Source organism: Dermacentor andersoni, chromosome 1 (assembly GCF_023375885.2).
Source record: "Dermacentor andersoni chromosome 1, qqDerAnde1_hic_scaffold, whole genome shotgun sequence".
NCBI lineage: Eukaryota > Metazoa > Arthropoda > Arachnida > Ixodida > Ixodidae > Dermacentor > Dermacentor andersoni.
Genome location: NC_092814.1, coordinates 83,520,332 through 83,546,241, shown reverse-complemented (window position 1 = coordinate 83,546,241; position 25,910 = coordinate 83,520,332). Strand labels below are relative to the sequence as shown.

The window sequence follows — 25,910 nt, the reverse complement described above, 5'->3', positions numbered from 1 at the left end:
TGGAACATGTTGCGGCATGGGAGGAGTATGTGCATGGGCATGGTGTGCAAGTTGAGCAACCGAGGATAAGAAAAGCACTTTCCGCGATATATAAAATGTACATTTGTCTGGTATTAGAATTTGGCTGCATTCTATTCTCCGGCGTGCCAGCATACAAACTTCGGTTGCTAGTTCTGTTAGAATAGGCACTATGTTTGTGCTTCAGACTTCCAAAATATGTTTCCAATGCCATATACCTGGAAGCACAAATCCCACCCTAATTATGGCGATTTCCCCTTCTGACCACCCAGATTTTCTTGAGGCTATGTGAGTTGCCATTAAGCTGTTCTCAATAATTTTTATCTCCAATTCCAGAATTTTATCCGTTCATTGGCCCAGGTTTCATACACCCCCAAGTATGTTTGTGCAAACATTACTTGAGCCCCTATATGTACAAATTCACAATGTGCTTCCCATTAATACGTATTCTCATTCCCTGAAAATTTGTTTGATAACATTTTTCTAAACCACGCAGTACTACTGCCTTACAGCACCTTAAACAAATTATTACAAAGCAACAAACATCATTGCGACAGGTGCATCACAGTGTGAGGAAATGTCCGGTACTGGAATATTTTGTCCTGCACTCGACTTGTCTTTTTCATTAAGGTGGCTCGAGTTTGTGCCTACTTTTCTGGCCGAGTTTATGGCAGCAATTCTAGCTCTACATAAATCAGACCATTCAACTACTGTAGCTGCTATTCTTTGACTCGCTATCTGTGTGCTCTTCTCTTTCCACATCTAATGATTTGCCCAAGCTAAAGCTCTTACACTTTATACAGGGTAGCCAGCTGGTCTGAGAACTGGCTAACCTCCCTGTCTTTCCGTCTATCCCTACTTGCTCTTCCTCTTTCTTCCACTTGATAGTTCCTGCTCATCTGCAATATGTTAGTTTGATTTGCGTACCCAGTCATCAAGGTTTGTTTTTGAATGAAACTGCCGATTCACTAGCAAAGACGTCACTTTGTGACCCAGTCCTGCCTGTTCTACCACTGACAGCATACATCATGGCAGCTAGCGGATGCGTTCAATCATGAAAGCATTATCAGACCCAGTACTGACTGCTTCTTCAGAATATAAGCATCTGGCATTTCCCTGGCATAGTGAATTCTGCAATGCAAGAATGTTTGAGGTCTCCCTCAAAAAATTATATTGCCACATTACCTCCCTGAACTTCAACTTGCACAGGTCAGGTTTGATGCTTTCCCCACTCTGCTCTTTTTTGTAATGAGGAAGAAACAATTTATCAATCCCTTCTATCTTGTCACCACTTTACTGTAGCAAGGAAAATAATATTGGAGCTACTCTTCAAAGACTTAGCCTGGACTTAACAGAACCTGTTATACTTTGATTCAGAGTTTCCACTCTGGTATTGTCACAAGGATGCATGCTCGGCTGTCCAGGAATATTTTTTATGGAGTCTTAACCAAATGCCCTGTTAAAATCGTATTTTTGTTGTGTACTTTTCAATTAATGATAATTGATTCTTTGTGCTGTTTTTGCTTTAATTTTAACAGATAATTTCGCCTTCTACAGCACTTCATCCATAGCAGTTCAGAAAGATTATTTTTCAATATATCTTGGAATAATCCACCCATTTCATGGGCAGTCGCCCATAATGGGTAGGAGCCACATGTTCAATAGGCAACAACTCACTCACGCTATCAGCAGCTAGAGTTTCGTTTCGCAATTACATTTGCATGCACAGCTAACCAAGTTACATCTGCCTACTCACAGTCATTTATGTTGGAAAATTCGGTATCCAAAAGGTATAATGGCACAACTCTTGCACGTGCAAGTGCCTTGGTGATGTATAGTTGGGCATGTCCACCTGCAAGGCATGATTGGCACAGGGAACATGGTACTGGCAGTTTTGTGGAACCAGGGCCGATGTGAAAGTTGAGCAGGTGTGAAAGCGAGGGAGTGGCATGGGTTTGAGTACCCTTTCAATGTGCACAAGATGTGTGAAATAGAACACAGCTGCTGTGTGTGTGGTGAAAGTCACTCTTTGCTGCCTTTGTCTCCATGTGAATGGGTTAAGTGCAAAATTACCCTTGTGCACAATGTAGCCAACAGCTTCGTTGACAGTAGTGTGTGCCAATGTGCCATGACATTTGCCAGTCTTCTCTACAGGCTTAGGCTAGGAGTGGTGCTTACCCCTCGTTACAAGCACTTATGTGATACTCGAGTCTCCAGACTGTAACCTGTGCCAAGTGCTTGAATTTATAAAGCATGCTATGCGACTTACATAGACTTACATGGACTTACATGGACCTCCATGTACATGGAGGAAAATCAGCAGAGGTTGAATGATGCTCTTGTCCGTCCCAACAACCAACTGTTGTCAGGAGATTATGGGCCCTTGGCGTGACTGCAAGTCTAGCTTCCAGGCCAGCAAGGCCTTACTGGGCTTTTAAAATCTAGCCAGTCTGCTGCTTTGCCTCCTACCTCTGTCATTGTCCCTGCTCTTTTTCCTCTTCCCCTAGCCCAGAGTAGCCGGCTAGAGAGTGATACCTCAAGCTAACCTCTGCCTTTGAACATTAAACTTCGGCCAACTAAGGAAACAGCCACAGAGAGCCATACCTTCCATCTCTGACTGTTTGGGGCTGCTTCACTGTAGTGCATCTTGTGCCTGTTGATGAACAACTTTGGACCCCTTGGCATCTCAATGGTCAACCCTTCTTGGAACTCCATTCCAATGCCCCAAAACAAATTCCCATTGAAACTCAAGTCAGTTGTGTTAGGGCAGCTTAAAAAGACACTAAAAGAAAAATAATTAGCGCTAAATTAGTAAATTGTGCTTTTATATTATGAAAAAAGCCACTTTTACCATTTGAGAAGGCTTGACAAGCAAGGAAGGGTTAAAAGTGAAAGGTGGACAGCGACACCACCTCGAGTTCTCGCACCAATTTGCCACAATGTCATGGATTTTGAGTGTCTGTTCGAGCCTATCTAAATTTTTATTTGTAAAGATTGACTACACTGCATTATAAAAAAGCTAAAGACAGAACTTGGCAAGTTTCGAGAACTTTCACTGTGCCATAACGACCCAAGCAATAAAATACTTTTAAATTCACGTCACATTGACTTAGCGTGATGAAATTAGAGTGCAAGTTTGGCCTTCATTTTTATAGATTTAGTGATGTCTCTTTAACTAGACAAGTTAAGCATGTGTGTTAAACCAACTTGTGTAGAGCTCTATACATAATAGCAAGGCATTTTGATAGAGCAGCACCCGCTTGGTTTGTGATGCCACAGCTGATGAAGCTGTGTTAGAAAATTTGCTGTACGAAGCTGTACAGACGAATTTTCATGGTGCTTCAGCTTTTATCTGAAAACTGCTGGACGCTGAACCATTGCTGCATACTGTGCAAAAGATTGTGCGTTATCCAGCTATGCCTTACTTAAAGCATACTTGGACCAACTCGGAGTGTCATTTCTCATCACAAACAACACCAAACATTAAACTACCATCTCATAATAGCAAGCATAGTCAAGTATGGTATTTCATTAGCTAAATAGCCAGTGGCAGGTGACACTCGTACTGTAACAGAAAAATAGTTGGGTAGCCATTTCCACTATCTAATAAATCACATTTAGCTGAATTAACCCATTATAGGTATTAGAAATCTTTCAATGTGCTAAAGGGACAGACAACTGCTGAGAAAATTAATTGAAGTTGATCCATCGAAGCTGATGGAATGATTCCCCATCATGGCGGCCAAAACGAGCCACGTTTCTCTCATTAAACATGGACTTATATTTTTAATTCATCACTAAAAGTCGTGAAAAATGAGCTTTCATGCCCCATGCGGCAAAAACATGAAGCTGCATAAGAGGTACATCACGTGACCTTGTACTAGTGTACGCAGTTCCTAGTCCTTTCATTAGTATTGAAATGCAGTATACGTTTTATTATTATGAGTTTTTATTGACTTACAATGTGCAGATAAACCTTCGTTTGTAGTGAGCAGAAAAGTGGCGCTGCCTTCGCCTTCGGACTTGGCTCGTCTATCGACAGAACAATGACAACGGGGGCCAGCCAGCCATGACGCAGGTGTGTACTTGGGGAAGAATGCGGCACAAATATAAGAAATGTCGGTAAAGCAACGCAAACTTATTGCACCAGCTTTTTATTTTCAAAAGTGGTTGAAAAGGCCAAAATGTATGTGGTTAACCACAGTTACACTCACTCCTGTGAAAGCAGAACCATGAACGGTTATCACAATTTGCGAGGCGGTTTAGCGATATTGCTCTCACTTCTCAGCGTTGCTGGAGGAGGGACTCTTACTTTTTTAGAGGCTGTTCAGATAGAAAAATTCTGCCTACTAAATATCCATGCGCTTTTGGACGTAACCGCTGCAGGTGTAAACACTACTGAGGGTGAGCTTTGCATTTCGCCATAAAAAAGCTAGGTCCATAAAAATTGTTTCAGTCCCTTTAAAGAAAAAAAAATGCAGTGGTGCTATTCTAAAATCATAAGGCACTTTCTGATAGCTTTCCCCTTCCCCTCCGACAAAAGGGTACATATACTTGCAACAAAATAGTTGGTGCCAATCAAGCATCTGACACCATAACTCCTTTCACACTAAGTGCACAATTGTGCACATGAAGGCAGTGCATCAAAATCAAAAGCACCAATTAAAATTGTCACAAACATCTTGAAGCACTTACTGACTGGACCTGTGCTGAAAGTTTGAATAATAAATGTGAAGTGTTCTGGTAAAACTAGTTTGAAGGTAGACGACTGGATGTTTGTCCTCACCGAGTCAGTTTGTCATCATGTAGCGGGTTCACTTTCATTGCTTTCGAAATATACATCAAGCACATATTTTAGGTGTCTGGATAGGCACTTTCCACATATGCTAGGCATGAAATAGTTGAGATTCTCATATCTGAGATTCCTATAGAGAGTTCTCACATGGAGTCCACATTTTGTAAACTTCAGAAAACTCGCAGAAGAATTGAAAATTCTTCATTTGTTCTGCAGCTGTACAGTTTTGATTCGCAAGGTACTAGATGTGTTCAAATTAAATTTTCAATGGACAGAATTAATTGGCACCTAAGGGGACAAACATGCATTCAAACCAATGCTATCACCATTTATATAACATGCACTCATAGTAACCTGGACCCAATCTTGAATTTTTTTTTTTTGCATAAAACTTATACTGCAGCAGTTCTGTCTGTTCACTGGCAGTGTACGTCCAGAAAACATGTTTCACAATGAACACAGACAGCATAGTAAAAGTAACATTTATTAGCCTAAAAATACCATTTCATTGAATTTTTGACATTGCACACTAAACTCAAGAGAGCTTTTTGAAAATATCTTGGCATTTATCACAGGGCAAGCGACATCATTGATGCAAACAAAGCACAAATTTTGCAATTTCCCATTAACAAGCAAATGCTGCGGATGGAAAAGAAATGGCATGAATATGAAATCACAACCTTTGGGGAAAAAAAGGGGGGGTTTACTTTTGCAATAAATACTGCATAGCAGCTTTAATCACACAAAAAAAAGGGGGAAGTGACCAAGGCAAGTCTTCAATCAAACGTCAAATACTCTTGGCAGCGCTGTTGTTGAACTTGCCTTCTTTTTCAGATCCGTCAAGGCATCTTGAAGATACTGAACAGTCAGGCGCATCTTCTCAAGCTGCACAGAAACAATGGTAATTAGTGAATTCAGAAACATATCTTTTGATTTAAATGCATGTTTAAACAGCAATCTTTCTCTGAACTTGCTGCCTAGACTCAAAATTAATATCAGCCCTCATGCTGCCCTCTTATCACTCAAGCTGCCTTTCACTCCAAGTAGTAGCCACCAATGTGTCTCTTTATGTGGCATCCTGGCAAGACAACCATTAAAAATGAATGCAAATGGCATACTGGCCACTTTTACCACGTTACTTGCATAAAAATAAAAATGGACTTAGAGAGCATAACAAAATTGGGCCAGTATCCTTGAAATCCATTAAATCTTTTTACATTAATGTTTGCTTGAACAGTATTTTAGCTATACCACCGGGATCATCCTTCTAGTGCAGTGGCTGATGAATCTAATGGAAAGAATTGTATTATGCTAGCCCCTGGACGTATGTGCAACTGCACTTCCAAGCAAACCTTTCAGTAAACTTTTCAGCCGTCACTTGCTGCTTGTGTCTTCTTGTTATAACTGTTTTTACATGTTTTTACACATTACAACATAGTATCAACAATACTCTGTCTCAGCAATTGCATGCAGCACTGTGGAAGTTATGGGTGCCTTGTCCAATCAGCGAGACAAACGCCTCTAAAAGTATCCTATTGCGCTTTGGTGTCATCCTGCAGTTTGTGCCCGCACAAGCTCTGCATTTGCAGTCCTCGCAGTCTTGGCCCTGCTGCCCAGAACTACATGGGCAGCAGGGCCAAGCTGCCCAGAACTACAGAACTGCATGGATGAAAAGGCGAGCTTTCCAATAAGGGCAGAATGTAACAACTCCATCTATGAAATTTAAGATTTCAGTGCTAACTAAAGGACTTCAGATGCTCAAAATTAAATGAGTGGCTGTTAGAGTGTGTGTGTGTGTGTGTGTGCACGTTTGTGCATATATATGTGTGTGTTGTGGATTAGGTCCCTACCACCAACAAGTTGTCTTTTTTTGTCCACTTTCAGTTCCACTTTCAGTTCCACTTCATTATTTTCTATATTTTCATTTCAACCACAACTAATAACCCCAATGCTCTCCTTGGCTTCATGACCTGCTGGCTTTATACAGGAATCAAACCCACAACTTTTGCATCACGCGTGTGGTGATATATATAAACATTTATATGCATGCCTGATGCAAGCTCCAGCAAATCAGCACTGCATGTTGACTGCCATGAACAGTGAATGCACCTCTGTTCTGTATAATCAAACAATAAATCACAAACATAAAAACTGTACAGCTGCCTGTACAAACACTTAATATGAATACGGAAAACACATTTCTAGTGATTGAACTTGGACAAACACTGTAACGAGCAAACATCAGTGAAAGTGTTTTGGAAAGAATACGAATTAAGCTAGGAAATTCAAGGCAACCCATCCAGAAATCACCAACACTACCTCTCGGTAGAATCAAAAAGGCACTTAGGCGTGCTTGGTTTAAGTGACAGTGGTGGAAGGAGGAAAAAATTATTTGAAAATGCTGTAGTTGCTAAACATACATTAATTTGGAGCACAAAAGTGCTCAATGCCGCTAAGCGTTAAAAGGAGAGCTACCTGCTCCACATTAAAATGTCACATTCAAATTCACACATCACAAATAATTGCTTAACTCTTTCGTCACCACGCCTATAAAAATCTATCATCGTGACTGACAGTTTTTCTACACATTGTGAAACATTTCTGTTGTAATTATTCTACTAGAAATATTATTTCACCATAAAAAAATGACAACTGAATTTTAACTATTTGTCAGATTTGACCATTTCTGGCAGATTGGGGAGTCTGGAAAAACAAAACTTCGAATGGAGGTATCATTGAAACTAGCTTTCAGTGCTCCTAGCACTTCTTCAATAATAACATGCAAAATTTTCGCAACATAATTTTTAAATGACAGCAGCTGTGAAGACACAGAATCTTCTCTCGGGTTGTCAATTTTCCAATCTGACGTATAGGCTGTTTTAACGATGTCTCAAACAATGGTAGATGCTCACGAGTGCGTGTTATTTTGATTGCGCTCAACTAATATCAAGTGCAACATTATTTTCTTCACCATGAGTTGCTTTTATCCATCAGCACTTTGACAGCGTATGTACAAATTATTAAGTGCAGTTCTTCCTGTTGTGTGGGGGTTTTCACTTATAAAAGACCATGCTGTAGATTTCAGACTGTTCTTCGACTAATGTTTGACTAGCTCTCCAATTTCCCGCATTTAGAACAATGGCTGTTCAAGTGCCCTTATTCATTACTGTACAATATTGTGCAACACTTCACGTTAATGAACAGAGTTATACAAAGACTGAAGAAAGCCTGTCGAGGCTTTAGCATCAATCAAACGCAGACCAGACCACCTTACTTGCACAGAAAAGCTGATCAAATGTAATAATCAAATATCTGGGGGCTTCTGCATGCTCCCTGACCTGACAACTATTGCTTCACGAGCCTAAAAAATGCAGTTAAACAGAAACCAGGTACCTGCTGCAATGAGTAAATGTTCCCAGTGCAATAGGAACTTACCCATCTTCACATTTGCAATGCCTTTCTGTATAGCAAGGGCATCACTATGGCTAGTACTGATGCCAACAAATCTTCATAGTAATTTTTTTGCATGATCTGACTAACAAAAGCTGGAAACTAGGAAGCAGGTGCATATTTTGTATATTTAAAATTATTTCACTCTTAGTACTTATACTATAATGACAAATTATTACTCCCATTTGTGTTCCTTGAGGTGCTCCTTTGAAGTTTCACATAAGAATCTTCAAAAATTGTGTTATTACTGCTATACATCCATTCAAAATACCAGTGATTGGGCTATAATTTTATGTAGTCCAGTAGGCGTTGAGACTACTATGTCTTTAGATAAAATGTTGAAATGGAAAATCACCAAAAATTAGCACATTTCTCACGGTAACTAAAGGGTTTAAAAAAAAAAAAAGACCACCTCTAAAGCGCACAGACCTCTTAATGAAATAAACAGTGCATGATATTGAACAGCTTCCTTGATTTTCTTATATTTGGCCAACCCCATCTGTGCATATATGGCATCAGATCTCTGGCTTATGTAGCATGAAATTTTGACCAACAAAGTAGTGCCAGTGAGTGCACCTCTGTTCTGTGTAATTAAACAATAAACCACGAATAAAACCTGCACATATAATGTAGACTCATATGTATCTCTAATGCACAAAGTGAATCATATTCAACAGCTTCTTCGAATTTTTGAAGTTTTTAATAGTATTTGATCTACCCTATTTTTGGGCCACTGAACAAGTTCCCATTCTTAGCCAATCCCCCTGAATGGGTAGGTTCTACTGTGACACAAGGGGTATAGAAAGCTTAAATGAATTTATATATGTGTACACCTCTCTCAACCATTTTTCACTCAACAAACATCAAACCTTGTTTTCATGACATTGCTGCATTAATGATTTGAACTGTGCATCTGCATAAACTGGTGTTTGCATTTTAGCATAGCGTGTAAACGGTGTACTGCATAAACAAACATGGCATTACATTAAAGTTGTGACCTGGATACATAAATATTATATTTATAAACGTTTATATGCATGCCAGATGCGAGCTCCAGCAAACCAGCCATATAGCATTCACATGAAGGGAAATCGTGAATTTCAGTGATGCTGGCCCTTATTTGTATTATTATGCCCCCTAAAACCTGTTTTTTAATACAAGTGACATGTGATAAAACCGGCCACAGTATGTCTTGCATTATTTCTTAAGTGGCTTCCTTGCCAGCATGCCATGTAAAGAAAAATGGTGGCTGCTACTTTGTTACTTACAGTGTAGTGTATCAAAATTACATGAAATGACACATTGCATAGGATTAAAATAAAGAACTGTATGCATAAGACTTAGCTGTATAGCATTTAATTAACTGCTTCACGAAAACGTCACCTCAGATAGATTCCAACATATGAGTCAGATCGCCTTAATTTTTTCCTATGCTTTTCATTGGTGCAATAGAAGGCTTACTTCCCAGAATGCCCAATCCTGCAGTGGTTAGGTGGAAAATGTTTTGCTGAACAACTTTATGAGAATTTTTCTATCTGTACTGATGTACATGTTTATACAATAGAAATAGCAGGCAGGCATGAGACAGAAGCAGACAAGTACAGCCCCAGCCATCAAGGTGATGCTCATATGGCTTGTGCTTTCAGTAGTACTGAATTATTGCTTAAGATAAAAGTATATACACATGTTTACGATTTCCTGTTCAATGTCTTTCCACCTCTCCTGGTGGAAATTAATAGTGGAAAAAAGTGGAAGCCAAATTTTGCTAGTAGTGGCCTATCAGCAGCGCAAATGCCCTTTTGCCTCATGAGTCGACAGCAGCTTTGACCTCACAGTGAGGCCACAGAATGCTGGGGGCTCAGAAACTCCCATGTGTGCAAACGCAATCATACATGGGCATGCAGGTTCTGCCATTCCCATCATTGCCGCAATGGCAGCACTGAACTTCCTTTATGTTGTAATACATATGAAAAGAGCACAAATGCGCAGAAAATATAACATGCTTTTTTAAACGAAAAGCACAGTGCACTTGCTGATAGCTAATTTAAGTACAGCCTATGAAAGGTCAGCCAGCTGTTGCCATGATGGCCAGGGGGCCTGCACACCAATTTGCAACCATGTGCGGGAGACTTTAACATTAGCAGAAAAGTTTCTTAATTAAGCATTGTGACATGGAGTTTTATGCGACTTCCAGTGCCTACTTAAAAGAGAGCTCGGGGACATAATCACTTTTCAAGTAAGTTGGGATTACTGATTAGTACTGCACTTACTCAATTCTAACGTGACCTAGATTGTATCGTGCACCCGATTTTCCCGACCATAGTAAGAGAGAGGAAAGAATAATGGTAATATACTAGGACTTGGACTGTGCATCATTTGTCTCTATTGAAGGCTGTCTTGTCACAACGAACAGCACAGACCATCTCATATGAAGTGTTGTCTATGGCATTTGAAATACTATCACATTGAAATGCCTTGCTAACCATAGCAGTCTAAGAAATTCACAACACAGGCACAAAGCTACCACAGCTTCTACAGCGGCAGCGACATGTGGATTAGATATCAGAAATTATTTATGCCAATACATTATTTATGCTAATAAAGTTTTGTTTTGTACTGGAACCTAATGCAGTTGTAATGTTTTAGGAATTTTTCAGAAAAAATGCATACGTTACAGTAGACATGGCATGTTATGAACATGCAAGACTTTTTTTTAATGCCGCTGTTAAATGCAAGAAGCACAATCTCAAGTGTATGGATAAATAAAGTAATCATCTCCTCATATTTAAAGGCAAAAACTACTTCTCTTTGCATAAACACAGAGATGACGATGCAACAGTGTGTGGTGGTTTGCCATTTTCACACTCCATCTTGGATTTTCGTGTCATTTTGTGGTACTCGAAACGCACAGCATGCTTGCATTTCGTTGTCTCTGATTACACAACGGCCTGTATCAAATTGTTGATTTTCTTGAAAGCTGGCAGCAAGAATATGACTAAATCAATTTCTTGCAGTTCTGCATACATCTGACATCATCATACACCTCATTCGTTCGTCCTATACTAGAATATGGTATTACCTGCTGGTTCCCCCATACCAAACAGTGCATAAAATGCCTAGAAGCAATACAGAGAAAAGCCATCAGATTCATTTATAATAGGTACAACTGTAATGATTCTTTGACAGAACTCCTTGATAAAGCTTGCCTCCAGACTATTTGCAAGCGTGCTAAATTCTTACGCCTCAAGTTTCTATTCCACCTCCTTAACGGGGGCTACAAATTAAACAGTGGTGCATATGTATCTTTCACTGAACAGCGAAACACTAGAACTAAACATCACAGAGATTTCATTGAATACAGGTTCCACACAGACACATTCAGGTATTCTTTCTTTCCCCAGACAATCAGAGACTGGAATTCATTGCCTAGTGATATTATAATTTGCTCACCTGAGGATTTCCTTCCTATGCTGGAAAAATATGTCTTCGAGTACGCATCTTGATTTATCAGTATCGCCTACAGACACCTCATTTTGTCTCTAATTGGTTTTGATGTACTTTTTTGTTGTTTATCTTATGCTTCTGTATTTCTGTTCATTAATCTTTAAGGGCTAACTCAGAAAGGTCACACCCTTTTATTGTATTGCTCAACTACGTCTTCTTGTAAACTACAATATTAACAAGTGTATAAGTTTGTCATTCTTATTTTGATGCAATGTATTTTCCCATGTCCTGCAACAGCCTCCAAATGGAGGCTAGCAGTATGTATGAATTAAATAAATAAATATGTTACATAATTGATTTCTAGTTTTGAGAAGAACTGTAGGCAATGTGCAATACAGGGTGTTTCACGTAACTTGAGCCAAGCTTAAAAAATATGCTAATGCCACACAGCTGAACAGAACTAAGGTAATGTTGTTTGCTGTCGCTTGGAGATACTCATAGATTATTTTTTGTATTCCATCTAATTAGATAATTAGACTTAATTAATCAACTTCTCAATTATTATAGTTAGATGAAAAGTGTTAATGAGAAAATTGTAGAGCAACATAAGGAACTCTCGATACAGCTTTCTGTTGCTCAATACAAGCTACATAGAAGTGTTTTTCCAAGCGGGAAAGAAGCCTGCAAACATACTCGAAATTGCTATGCAATTGGCCACTTGAGGCACTTTGCATGTATTCGCGGGCTTCTTTCATGCTTGGAAAAACACCTTTATGTAGCATGTATTGAGCAACAGAAAGCTGTATCGGGAGTTCCTTATGCTGCTCTACAATTTTCTAATGGACAACTTTAATCTAATTATAATGTTTGAGAAGTTGATTAATTAATTAAGGCGAATTATATAATTAGTTGGAATGAAAAAAATAGTTTATGTATCTCCAAGCGAGGGCAAACAACATTACCTTTGTTCTGTCCAGCTACATGGCATTTGCATATTTTTAGGCTATGGCTAAAGTTATGCAAGGCGCCCTGTATAATGTACAAGGGGTCTCTGGAGCACAATTCCACCATGACTTTGTGACACGTTTTGGTCGGTTGTCTGTTCTTCACAGAGGTCCTGCTATGAATCTTTTTCTTTCCAACATGATCTACTATAAGCTCAGGTAATTTTAGTGCTGGTTCTTCTTCTGAGTTTAGCAAGTTGTTAGTGCCAAATCTGGAAGTAGTGGCCATCATGTTATCAACAAACATAAAAGAAGTAGTGTTGTGACATATAGTGGGTGGAGCATTGGGGGGCAATGGCCTGCCCCTCCATAGCTCCTGACATGTATTGTGTGGAAAAAGGAGCAGGAACAGCGTGGAGGAATCGAAAGCTTATGTTTGACTGCCAATAACTCTGCCATACACGACAAATTCAAATACTTCCTGCTGGAGGATGTTCATGAAATGATGCGCTTTAATATAGAATACGTTCTAGAACTTTGTTTAAGAGTTTAGCAGGGCCGCCTTGATTTTTGAAGCATCTCCTTAGCTGATATGATCCTCGAAACATTCAACTCGATCAATCAAAGGTGAATTTCGCTACCAAAAATATGCTGCGACTGGCAGTTTGTTACACACATTGCAGAAGATAAGTATGCAGCGTGGTAGCCTTGGCTTCCGATGCCGCTTGTAAAAGTGATTACCTCGGACTTCAGCTGCTCATTTTCAGCTTTTTCCTTTTCTGCTGCCTTCTTGGCAAGTATCAGCTCTGACTCAACATCAAGGAGCTCCCTCTTTAAATTATCTGCTTCCTCTCTAGAACTGTTCAACTTCTTTTCAACTTGGTTGATGACTTGGTCACGGATCTCAACCTGTGATGATAAAAAGTAGAAATTTTTAGTCATTATAGTAATAACTATGCCACCATCTTTTTTTTTTTCACATTGAATAGATTATTCTATAATTCACTTGTAAAAGACTGTGCAATTCTGCCTCTCCACATTAGCAATGTGATGAAGTGGACACAATTTGCATGGCTAATTGCAACTGCATACTGAAGAACAGCACAAACAAACAAAAAGAATGACTGAAAGGAACAAAATCGGACAGTACCAACTAGCTCTACTGTCGACTTTTTCATTTAATTAGTCACATGTGGCAATTACAGAATTGCAGACAGTATTAAAATCATAGCCACTTAGCAGAAATTGAGATTAGCACCAGCTTTAAAATGTCAGTCTAGAAATACACATGAAGGAGATTTTTTAGGAAATTAAAGAGTGAAATGCCAAAGCCTTTCATAGTATATACTTGGGAAAGGATTTCTAAAAAACAAGTACATGTGTAAGCATATTTGCTAAATAATTATGACCGCATTAAAGCATTGCACAAATTCCACACAAGCCCTTAAGTAAATAAAGAAATACTTAGTGAAATGACTAGTGAAACTGGCAAAATTTCAAAAATTTGTTAGATGTATAAAGAATGAAAGTGCTGCAATGATTCATTCTTCACTACTCATACATTCAACTTTGGTGGACAGTAAATGCGTACTCATCGCAGCCTGCTCATTAAATAACAAAAATTGGCTAATCAACACCTTAATCACTGGTTTTAAGACAGATGTAATCGCAGTATTGCAAGAGGGTACCATGTGAGGCTAAAGAAATTTCACAATTTTAAGGATGCCATCCGTTGCGATATTCGTTGACAAAAACTTCACCTTTTTCTGCTCCAATTATAAAATAGGGTGCACAACAATTACCAGAAGCGCGGTCCACACAGTGTTTCTCACCACATTCAGTTTCTTTAGGTCAATGAGTTCATTGCCTGTGAGAATGTCTGTTGCTTGCAGCACAAGCGCATAATGATGGATTGGATGCCTCAGCAGGCTGTCGGAGCTGCTTTGTGTCATGACAGCTCTGAGCATAATGTGGGAAGAACACCTGTGACTCTTTAACCCCGTATTGCATACAAATTTTTTTGTTTCTCGCAAAAAAAAAAAAAAAAAATGACAGAAGCTTTTTTATGCCAGAAATGCCCAAACACCTGTTTTTTAAGGTGCATGGTTGTGATTTTATGAGTGGAAAGTGTCACATATCATATATGATACACCATGCCAGTTAAGGGTATACTTTACAACCATATAGAAAGACGTTTGAATTGGAGAAAACCTGTAAAAAATATCACAACCATTGAAAAAACACTTTAAAGCTTGCTGTAAAAAGTAAAGTATATTTCTTGCAGCACATCTTATTACAAGTTTATTAAAAATATGACGACGGCGTCCTTGACTGACTACCATATTTACTTGTGTAAGGCTCATCTTTTTGTAAAACTGAGTGTGAAAATTTGAAAAAAAAAGAAAAATTCACACAGCTTCACGCGCCTGCCAGAGTACTGATAAATTTCTGCAAGCTCCTACTAAATGACACAAGTTGTCCTACCACTATCATTACCGTATCTCACACTCAACACCAAACCTCAACTTTGTTCACAGACTCCGCTTCAACTGACGGCCACGTGTGTGAAGCGGAGTTTGGGTTTGTGGCCGATCAGCCGGCAACTTCCACGACCACCGCACACCAAGTTTGTGTGTGCACTTAGCAGACTTTTACATAATGAATTACCTGTAATTAATTACTAGTATTTAATTACACTTATTTTGTAGATTTGTAATCGTTCGATCCCATTTTTATTTGGTAACATGTACTGGCTTACTGTAAATTACTTTTTTCGGTAACTAATTACATGCAACTAGTTACTTTATAATTACATGCAACTAGTTACTTTATTGACGAGACCAGCTATAAAAAGTGATGCAGCTTTGAGCACTTGAATTGAATTGTGGAACGCGCTACCCAACAGCATAGTAAATGAAAGTAATCCAGATAAATTTAGACACCTCTTGTCATGTTTTCTAAACCCTTACGCTACCAGTACTATGCTGTTACTCTAACGTCTAAGTTCTTTTTTTTTTTTCACTTTTCTGTTATATTGCCGGTTGTGTTGCCATTTCTACTTCCGGTTCATACCTTTTGTTTTTGGTTTTTTAATTTTTTCTTGCCCGTCGTCTACTAGCATGTATACTTTCACTTTTGATGTATACTTTCGCTTCTGATGTTTTCACTAGAAATTGAGGGACGATGACCAATGAAAGTTTTCAAAAGCAATTGTTACTGAAGATAAACAGTGTGTAAACGGTTGCAGAGGATGCACTGAAAGAGCCAGACCAGCTCACTCTACATTTACTGTAATTGAGCGGTGTTCATAAATGTTGAGAGGAAAGTGATGTAAAAGTAATCAATTAAATTTCATAATTGTTTAATTACTTTCGTGGGACAGTAATTGATCACTATATGAAATGAATCACGTTTATGAAGGAATATCATAAGAAGCCAACAAACACTGACACCAAGGACAACATAGGGGAAATTACTTGTGCTTGGATGAGAATAAAGAAACGATAAATTAATGGAAATTAAAGTGGATGAAAAAACAACTTGCCACAGGTGCGAACCGAACCCACATCCTTTGCATTTCGCGTGCGATGCTCTACCAATTAAGCTACAGTGGCGGTGTTTTGGCATCCACTTTCTTGGGTATTTATGTGCCCTAGTAGAACCCTGGGAGTGTTAGCCAGCGCCACCACTCACAGACCTTGGCGGCGGACGTGGAACGTCCTTTTTGCCGCAGGCGTCATGAGAACGTGATCTTTTTGGGTGAAGGCAACTGGTCAATAAACCCACATATGCTACCTGACGGCATCAATGTAGCCGGATTCGAGACCCTCGTAATGTAATATGCGAGAAGAAAGGGGGTTAACCGAGGGGCCCAATTTTTATTAGTCATATCATAAGAAGCCAACAAACACTGACACCAAGAACAACATAGGGTAAATTACTGGTGCTTAATGAATGAGAATAAAGAAACGATAAATTAATGGAAATTAAAGTGGATGAAGAAACAACTTGCCGCAGGTGGGAACCGAACCCACATCCTTCGCATTTCGCGTGCGATGCTCTACCAATTGAGCTACTGCGGCGCTGTTTCCCCATCCACTTTCTTGGGTACCCTCTAAGAACAGTTTACACCCTTTGGAGTGCCCCTTCTGCCACACAACAATAATCATCATCTGCGTTGATGTGTTTCCTTTCTTTAACGCTGTGCGTTATGCGCAGCGTTATCAGCATCATGCGCGTTATCAGCATGATAGCATTTCCTGTCGGCAATGCTATCATGCTGATAACGCGCCTGCCATTCGTTACTGGAAAGTACCGGGCTCGCAGCGTTAAAGAAAGGAAACGCATCAAGGCAGATGAGGATTATTGTTGTGTGGCAGAAGGGGCACTCCAAAGGGTGTAAACTGTTATTAGAGTGTATTTATGTGTCCTAGTAGAACCCTGGGAGTGTTAGCCAGCGCCACCACTCGCATACCTTGGCGGCAGACGTGGAACGTCCTTCTTGCCGCAGGCGTCACGAGAACGTGATTTTTTTGGGTGAAGGCAACTGGTGAATAAATCCACATATGCTACCTGACGGCATCAATGTAGCCGGATTCGAGACCCTCGTTATGTAATAAACGAGAAGAAAGGGGGTTAACAGAGGGGCCCGATATTTATTAGTCATATCATAAGAAGCCAACAAACGCTGGCACCAAAGACAACATAGGGGAAATTACTTTGCTTAATGAATGAGAATAAAGAAACGATAAATGAATGGAAATTAAAGTGGATGAAAAAACAACTTGCCGCAGGTGGGAACCGAACCCACATCCTTCGCATTTCGCGTGCGGTGCTCTACCAATTGAGCTACCGCGGCAATTGGTAGAGCATCGCACGTGAGACGAAGAAGTGGACAGGATGAGCGGCAAAAAGCAACTGAGGTTTATTATCATGAAACACATAGCAGCAAAAGCTCCCATCAGCGCGCAGCATGCCTTGACATACTGAAGAACAAGATGAAACACACGTGGCAGAAAACACCCTAGATGACTATGGAAAGTGCCAAGGGGCAAAAACAACTATCTCTTGTTAATCAAAAACAGGGTTTCTTTATCCAGGAGAGCCACCGAAGGCTCACTTACACACGTATCTAGGTCAAGTCTGCACATGCGTGCCATTTCCATAATTTCTCACTCAAGTCTAGAGTCTCCCCATCCGACAATGATGGCTTGATTGAATTTGGGGTAGCAACCTTTGTATTCCCTGGTGTGTCTGGGGAGATTGGCGCCGCTATCACCCTTCGCCACGATCTATCATTAATACATTGGCCAGACTGGCCAAACACAGCCGCATTGCAGCGGAAACTGGTACACCACATTGGTGGTACAGTGCCCGTACTGGTACTCGAGCTTAGTATTAGTAGTACAGGCGACCTTGCACGGGCCTGAGAACACGAGTCGAATGCCCTGTTTAGCTGCCACCTTCTACAGGTTGTGTGCCATTTTGTGCACATAGGGCATGACTTCTAGACCACTCGTCCTGTCCACTTCTTCATCCCACGACCCCTCTGAAGTCTCAGTTCTTTTTTCCTCTTGAAACACACTTGCGGCTTTGGCCCCCCATCACAAAATTCCAAGTAAACTTTATTTTAATGAAGCACAACACTGAGGAAAAGTTGGTAAATGAATTTTCTACTGCACTGGAGCTCCAAAAAAACAATGAAATCAATTTTACCCTCGCAATTTTGTTTTTTCAGATAGCCCAATTATTTAGACATTTTCACACCATTGTTTGTGTTCGAAAAGTCTGCAACTGTGAATGTTTTCATAATCAGCTTTCAGTGGCTATGTTAATTTTGTATAGCAGTCTGAGTGCTGTTCAGAGTCTTCAGTGAGTAGCTATAAGCCTGCTTGGTGTAAGGCCTGCACCCAATAAAACATCTGAAAAAAAAAATAGTGAGGGGGTTACACGAGTAAATACTGCTACAGACCAGTATTCCTGATGTCCAAAGACAATGAGGCCAGTGGTGCGAATATGATGATGACCATTTGCGGCTAGCACAAGCTATTGCCTTTCGGCCAAGTGCAGCATATTGATCTGTAAATATACTTGTATATAGCGTGGCGTCTCTGTCTTCCCATATAACATAATTGGTGGAAGTGGAAATTCCCTTTACCTTGTCACAAAACTTCGTAGTAGATGGTACATTGGGAGCCTTCCGTCATGTCTCCCGTAGATGACAGCTCGACTCAACCGGCTCCGACAGCTGCTGCCACTCCAACGACCTACATGGCACTCTCTGCACCCCATGATCCTCGCATATTCTCGGGAAAAGATGGGGAAGACGACTGGATCAGCCTGTATGAACGTATCAGCGCCAATAGCAGGTGGGACCCTACTATCATGCTCGCCAACATAGCATTTTACCTCAGTGGGACACCTCGAGTATGGTTTATGACACACAAAGACGAGCTCACCAGTTGGGATGCACTTAAACAAAAGCTGCGAGACTTGTTTGGCAATCCTTACGGTCACGAACTTGCTGCAAAGAAGGCGTTATCCAGCCAAGACCAGGCATCAACAGAGCCCTACATCACGTAAATTCAAGACGTCTTGGCTCTGTGGCGCAAAGTTGACGCACACATGACTGAGCCAGACAAGGTTTCCCACATTCTGAAAGGTAATGGAAATGACGTCTTCAACTTGCTGGTTTTCAAGAATGTGGTGACGGTGGACGCAATTATGAAAGAGTGCCGCCGCCGGGAACTCGCAAAAAGCAGACGTATCGACCAACAGTTTGCCGTCCTACCAAACAAAACGGTGACATTTTCCTGTGCCGATGCTACCCATTCCAACAACACTGGCGACGTTACTTGGATCATCCGATGAGAAATTGAGGCCACCTATCCAGCTGCCTTCGAATCCAGCTCCCTCAACACACCTGCAGTCACGGTTTCCAGATTCAGGCAGTCGTACACCAAGAGTTTGCCAACATGGGTGTCCAATCCGTCTGTTCGGCCCATCGCCCGAAACTCACCCAGATTCTCCGATCCCACCCCGTCCCACATCCCTATTATTCACCACGTTTCCACAACTCGTCTGAATGGTGCACTGCTGATGACAAGCCCATTTGTGTTCACTGCTGTAAAATTGGGCACATTTCTCACCACTGTTGCAGTCGCTGGAGTTCCCTGGCCCAGACCACCTATACTGGCTACTCTTGCCTAAGGGGGAAGGCTACCCTGGAGTCCGAATTTTTTTATTTTTTAGTATATCCGGACGAAACTTTCAGGGTACGCTGACACCACCGAACTATGCGGAACTGCAAAGTTTCATGAAGATGTGTTTGTTAGTTCCAGAGTTATTGAGGTATAACTAGGTGGTCCATGCATATGCCTGAGGAAGCGCCTGGAGAAATGCCAGGACATAGTAGGAAGCTGAAATTCACTGTGATGATCCCTTGGTAGATATCCCAGGGGGCTATATATACAGAGCCCTTTTTTTAAATTTCCCCTTCAAAAAATTTTAAGACAACCTTGAATTTGATGTAGCCAGTAATGACCACATTCATCAAAAATTAATTGCTTATTATAAATTAACTGCACCAGCTTTCAAAAAAAGAAGCCTAGCTGTTACCCCCTGGCAAAGTCATTCAGGAACAGGAAAAAAAAAGACGGCATACAAATCTGAAGAGCGGTTCTTGAGATATCGCCTTCCCCAGCACCACTACTAGCGAAAAAATCCATTCTGAGAAAACGGGCCTTAAAGTTGAACACATGTTGAACACACGGAAAAAAAAAAATAACCGAGAAAATAATTTGAAAGACAGCGCAAGGCGATGAGCAGCTCGCAAGCTGTCGCAAGGCGGACGGAGCAAGGGGCAACCATAGAATGGGCAACAACCACACCATGACCTACTGTTATACAGTAGGTTACAGTAGGTCGTGAACCACACCAAGGAGGCATTAGCCCTGTTTACATGTATGCGACAGTGGCGCTTCGCATTTCCAAGCGCATTTGGGAAAGGCGATGACCACACACACAACGACGCGAGCGCGGCGGGCGCGGCATCAAAGGGAGCAGCCGCCGCCGCCGCCCGCGCAGCAGCCAATGGCAGGCGCCCTTTAGCCCGCGGGATTTGAACGCGCTGCTCCGGCTAATCAGCGCTCCGCATAGCATCGCGGGAAAACGCCAATAGCGCCTCAACCGCGCCGACGTTGCAATTTTGCAAGGCGGCAAAAACGGTCAAAACGACACTATAGGTGTTCTGTGACGACACCACATGACGCGTGTAGGCCGCATGGGCCGGGAATGGCGCGCGCGCGAAGTTTGACTAGCCCAGCGCTTGGCGAAGGGGGTGGACGACTTGCGCGAGCTATCCCCTCAGGTGCAGATCGTGGTGTGCACGGTGCCGGCGGTGCCTGTGCGTGACAGTCACGTACAAAGAGCCGTAATGGCTGCCAATGAGGCAATATGGAAAATGAGCCGAGAGAAGGGCTTCGAGGTTGTCGAAGTAAACAGGGAAGTGAGAAGTTGTGGTGGTTTTAAACGAGATGGGATCCACTTCAATTACAGGCTAGCACGAGAAGTGGGCTGGCGACTTGGGGGTCGCGCTGTTGCTTTTTTGGGGGCCCGCGGGCGCTCAGGAGGTCAGAGCAGGTAGTAATGAAGAAGGTCCCCTAGGGGAACATCAGAAGAGCATCGCCGTCGATAACAGAAAAAGGAGGAAAGCAAGAACAAGAGCTCGCCATGCAATAGGCTACATAAACATGCAGGGCGGCAGAAGAAAGGAAAAGTGGGCAGAGATTGAGGAGCAGTTACATAGAGAACAAATAGGGGTGTATGCGGTTACAGAAACGCACCTTAGAGACTCAGAAGAGCTGCCAGTTGGTTATTGAGAATTATGTATTGGAAGGGTGCAACAGAACTAAGTCGGAAAGAAAGGGAGGGGGAGTCGGAATGCTCATCCATCAGGGAGCCAAATGGAAAAGAGTAAAGTCACAATGTCAAGAGCATCTTTGGTTATCAGGTACAATGAGTGGGAAAGAAACTTGGCTGGGAGTTACGTATTTGTGGACCGGAAAAAATTGCACAGAGAAGAATAAAGAGTTAGTGGAATGCATAAGCGCTGATATTAAGGGTTTCGGGAATGGTGCTGAGATTGTCATATTAAGTGACATGAATGCCCACATACAGGTTTTAGATGGCTATACCGACAATAACGGGAAGTCAATGCTAGACCTTTGTGAGCAGCATAACCTCGTGATCGTGAATACAGGGCCTAAGTGTGAAGGACAGATCACGTGGGAAGTGGGAAACCGGCAATCGACCATTGATTACTGTCTGATGTCAGAAGGAATTCATGATAAGTTGAGAGAAATGGTCATTGATGAGGAAGGGTTTAACAGCATAGGAAGTGACCATAAACGCATCACATTGAAAATGGGATATGTAGTTGGGAAAGAGAGCAAGGAGAGCAAAATGGCCAGTCCAAATTTGAACGCAGAACAAATAGCAAATACAGTCACTAGAGTTGAGGAAGAACTTGGCAAATGGCCAAGTGAAGAGTGGGAATATGGTGAGCTTCTAAGTGTAATAACGACAGAAATACGGAAAGAGAAACAACATGTTCGTTGGAAAGGAAAAAAGAAACCGAAAAGCTAGTGGAACAAGGAGATACGAGAAGCGATCGCCGAACAACAGAAAGCATCTCGAGAGCACAGGCAAGCAAAGAAGGCGCAGTTGCCAGAGGATGAAGTAACCAGTAAATGGGAAATATACCGGAAGAAAAAGTCTATGGTTCAAATACTGGTGCAAGCAAAATTAAAAGGCGAAAGTGAACGTTGGTTGTCAGAAATACGTGAGAAAAAGAAGGCGGCACCTAGAATATTTTGGAACCACATAAAATTATTAGGCAGGAAGTCAACAACAATACAACAACATATCCTAGATGAGGATGAAAACTGACTGGAAGGAGAAGCGGCAATAAATTACATCCGAAAAGCAACAGCCGAATCTTTCCAAGGCAATGACGAGGTTATACTTGATGAAAAAAAGAGCATGAAAGAGACCCAAGGGGAAAAGCAGCTGGTACTGACAAATTTAGACTGGAAGAAAGCGGAAGAGAAAAGTCCTAAGCGCACAGCCACAGGGCTAGACGAGGTTCCCGTTAGGCTGATAAATCAACTGGGACCAAAAAGTAAGGAAGCTTTGGTGAAAGCAGTGGAAAAAACTTTAAAAGATGGACGAATACCAGACAGTTGGCGACAAAGTAGAATGAATTTCATTTATAAAGGTAAGGTGGAGAAAGACAGAATTCACTCGTACAGACCGTTGACCATTACATCGGTAATATACAGGCTAGCAATGCAGGCAATCAAATTAAAGCTTCAAGCATGGACAGAGAATAATGGCATTGTGGGAGAGCTTCAGAATGGCTTCAGAATAGGTAGGCGTTTGGATGATAACTTGTTTGTTCTTACTCAGTGTATTGAAATATCAAAAGCAGAAAGCAGACCGTTGTATGTGGCCTTTTTAGACATTACAGGAGCTTACGACAACGTAGACCGCAACATTTTGTGAGATATTCTGGAAGGGGAAGGCTTAGGTAACGATTGTAAACAGCTTTTGAGAGAGATTTACCTAGAAAATACCGTTTGCGTTGAATGGGAAGGGATGAAGAGCTAGGAGAAAGTTCATATCAACAAGGGGCTGAGGCAGGGGTGCCCTTTATCCCCGCTGCTGTTTATGATGTACATGGTGAGGATGGAGAGGGCGCTAGAAGGAAGTAATATCGGGTTTAATCTCTCATACAAACACGCGGGTACAGTAATAGAGCAGCAACTCCCAGGTTTATTTTATGCGGACGACATTGTGTTGCTCGCTAACAAGCAAAGTGATTTGCAACGTCTGGCTAATATCTGTGGACAGGAAGGCAACAATTTAGATTTGAAATTTAGTGTTAGAAAATCAGGTGTTATGGTATTCAATGAAAACAGTGAACAGACAGTGGAGATACAGGGCCAAGAAATACCTCGGGTAACAGAATATAAATACCTTAGTATATGGATAAACGAAGGCAATGGATATATGGAAACACAGGAAAATACCATAACAGTCAAGGGGAAGAGAAATGCAGCCATAATGAAGCACAGAGCGCTATGGGGATACAATAGGTACGAGGTCCTCCGAGGTATGTGGAAAGGGGTAATGGTTCCAGGACTTACTTTTGGAAATGCGGTTGTTTGCTTTAAATCAGGGGTACAATCAGGACTCGACGGGAACCAAAGGTCAGTGGGTCGCCTCGCATTGGGCGCTCACGGGAAGACTACAAATGAAGCTGTGCAGGGGGATATAGGCTGGACTAGTTTTGAAGTGAGGGAAGCTCGCAGTAAAATTGAGTATGAAGAACGGCTGAGGAATATGGAAGAAAGTAAATGGGCTGGGAGAGTGTTAAGGTATCTGTACAGGCAAAACATTGATTCACAGAGGAGGAAAAGAACTAGGAAGCTTACCAGCAAGTATGCAGCCTGTGGGGTGGGCAACACAGCAACAAAGAAGGTCAAGCGGAAAGTCAGAGAGGTTGAATTAATCTCATGGGTGGCGGCAATGGAAAAGAAACCTGCCATGAGTAACTACTTAAGAGGAAAAAACGAAATCAGGAAAGAAACCATTTATGATAACTCAAAGGGAAGCTCATTACTTTTCGAAGCGAGATCGGGATGCCTTAGAACACGCACCTATAAAGCGAAATATAAGATGGAAGAAGAAGTATGTGCTTGCTGCAGTAAAGCTAGGGAAATGACGGAGCATATTTTATAAGAATGTGAAGATGTCTACCCAGCGGTCGATTTAGGCACCACTGGCCTCCTTGAAGCCCTTGGGTTCAGCGGGAGCAGTGGTAAAGCAAACAGGTCCGCAATAGACATTAGTAAGAGGCGATTGGAGGTTTGGTGGAAGAAAAGTAGGGAAACGACAAAAGACGGAGACGTACAAAAGCACAGTTCGCAATAGGGGATCAGAAAATTTGGACGTGGTAGTTCATAGTGTTTTTTTTTTTTTTTTCATTGGTTAACCTAGGTGGCTATTAGGCAGCATCGTAGCAAGAGCTTGGTGGTGCAACCCACCGCCACGTTCCAAAGGGGACGCTCATAACATTCATCCATCCATCCGCTTCATTTCGGCATTTGCGCGTGTTTTGTTGGCCGCAGTGGCCTCAAAAGTAACGTTTTTTTGGTACTTTGCGGTTGAATTAGGTGCTGATAATTACAGAACAGGTAGTTTATGAGACATACAACCCAAAAATATTGCTTTCTAAAAATCGATTTTTTCGCGATTTTTCGGTTTTCGAGGGCCGCGTTCCCCCTTAATTCCCTGGCCCAGACCACCAATACTGGCTACTCTCGCCTAAGTGGCTCTTCTCGTCCCTATGCCGCACGGTCCGACAATGCCACCACTGAACCTCCTGCACAGAACCGCCCCTATTCACGGTCGCCTTCACCCCAACGCCAACAATCTCGCTCGCCCCAGCCCCGTTGCTCATCTTCCCCGACTCCCTATGGATACTCGCAGCCGGAAACCTAGACAGTGCAGCACCTCAAGGTGACACTGCATTGCCCCCTATGCGCCCAAATCCTCTACTGACGCTGCCCGCTATATTAACCTTCTTCACGTGTAAGTCGACGGTGTTCCTGATCTGCTAGCTCTTACAGACACTGGTGCGCATTTATCTGTTATAAGCGCTGCCCTTCGGAACTGCCTGCAGAAAATAACACCCGCACCCACGCCTGTTGTCCGTGTTGCCGACTCCGAAACAGCTCCCGTAATTGGTATATGTGCCGTCTGAGCCTCCGTCGCCGACAGCTCTACAATCGTTCTCTTCACCGTCGTCGCCCACTGTCCGCACGACATTACTCTCGGCCTGGATTTCCTCCATGCACAATCCGCTCTGATAAACTGTTCATCCTGTACTCTCCGCCTTGACCTGCCTGTCCTGGACTCTGCTGAACCACCACCCCAATCGCGTCAGTTGCATAGACTTCGTTCGCGTGCCACCTTTGGCACTGAATTATGTTGACTTTGTGTCATCCCCACCTGTGCCCGACTGCCACTACATCGCGACTCCCATGCAAGACATTCTCCTTGCACACAGTATCATGGTACCTCATACAGTTTGATCTATTACAACCAACTGCGTCTGTCTGCCAGTTGTCAATTTCGGCTTGACAACTCAAGTGCTGCCACGCGGGATGTCTCTGGGCCAGCTTTGCACCTTCGAG

At 41.9% G+C, this 25,910-nt stretch overlaps 1 protein-coding gene across 1 annotated transcript in view; it reads right to left on the bottom strand.

Annotated features, from left to right (window-relative positions):
• Window positions 1-5,278: 5,278 nt before the first annotated feature.
• Window positions 5,279-25,910, bottom strand: part of LOC126546105 (uncharacterized) — a 153,408-nt gene continuing 132,776 nt past the window's right edge. The window contains exons 16-17 of the mRNA XM_055061665.2: window positions 13,393-13,560; window positions 5,279-5,698 (exon numbers count right to left, since the gene is read on the bottom strand). Of these exons, the coding sequence (XP_054917640.1) occupies window positions 5,594-5,698; window positions 13,393-13,560 (273 nt within the window). The 3' untranslated portion in view covers window positions 5,279-5,593. The remainder of the gene's footprint in view (window positions 5,699-13,392; window positions 13,561-25,910) is intronic.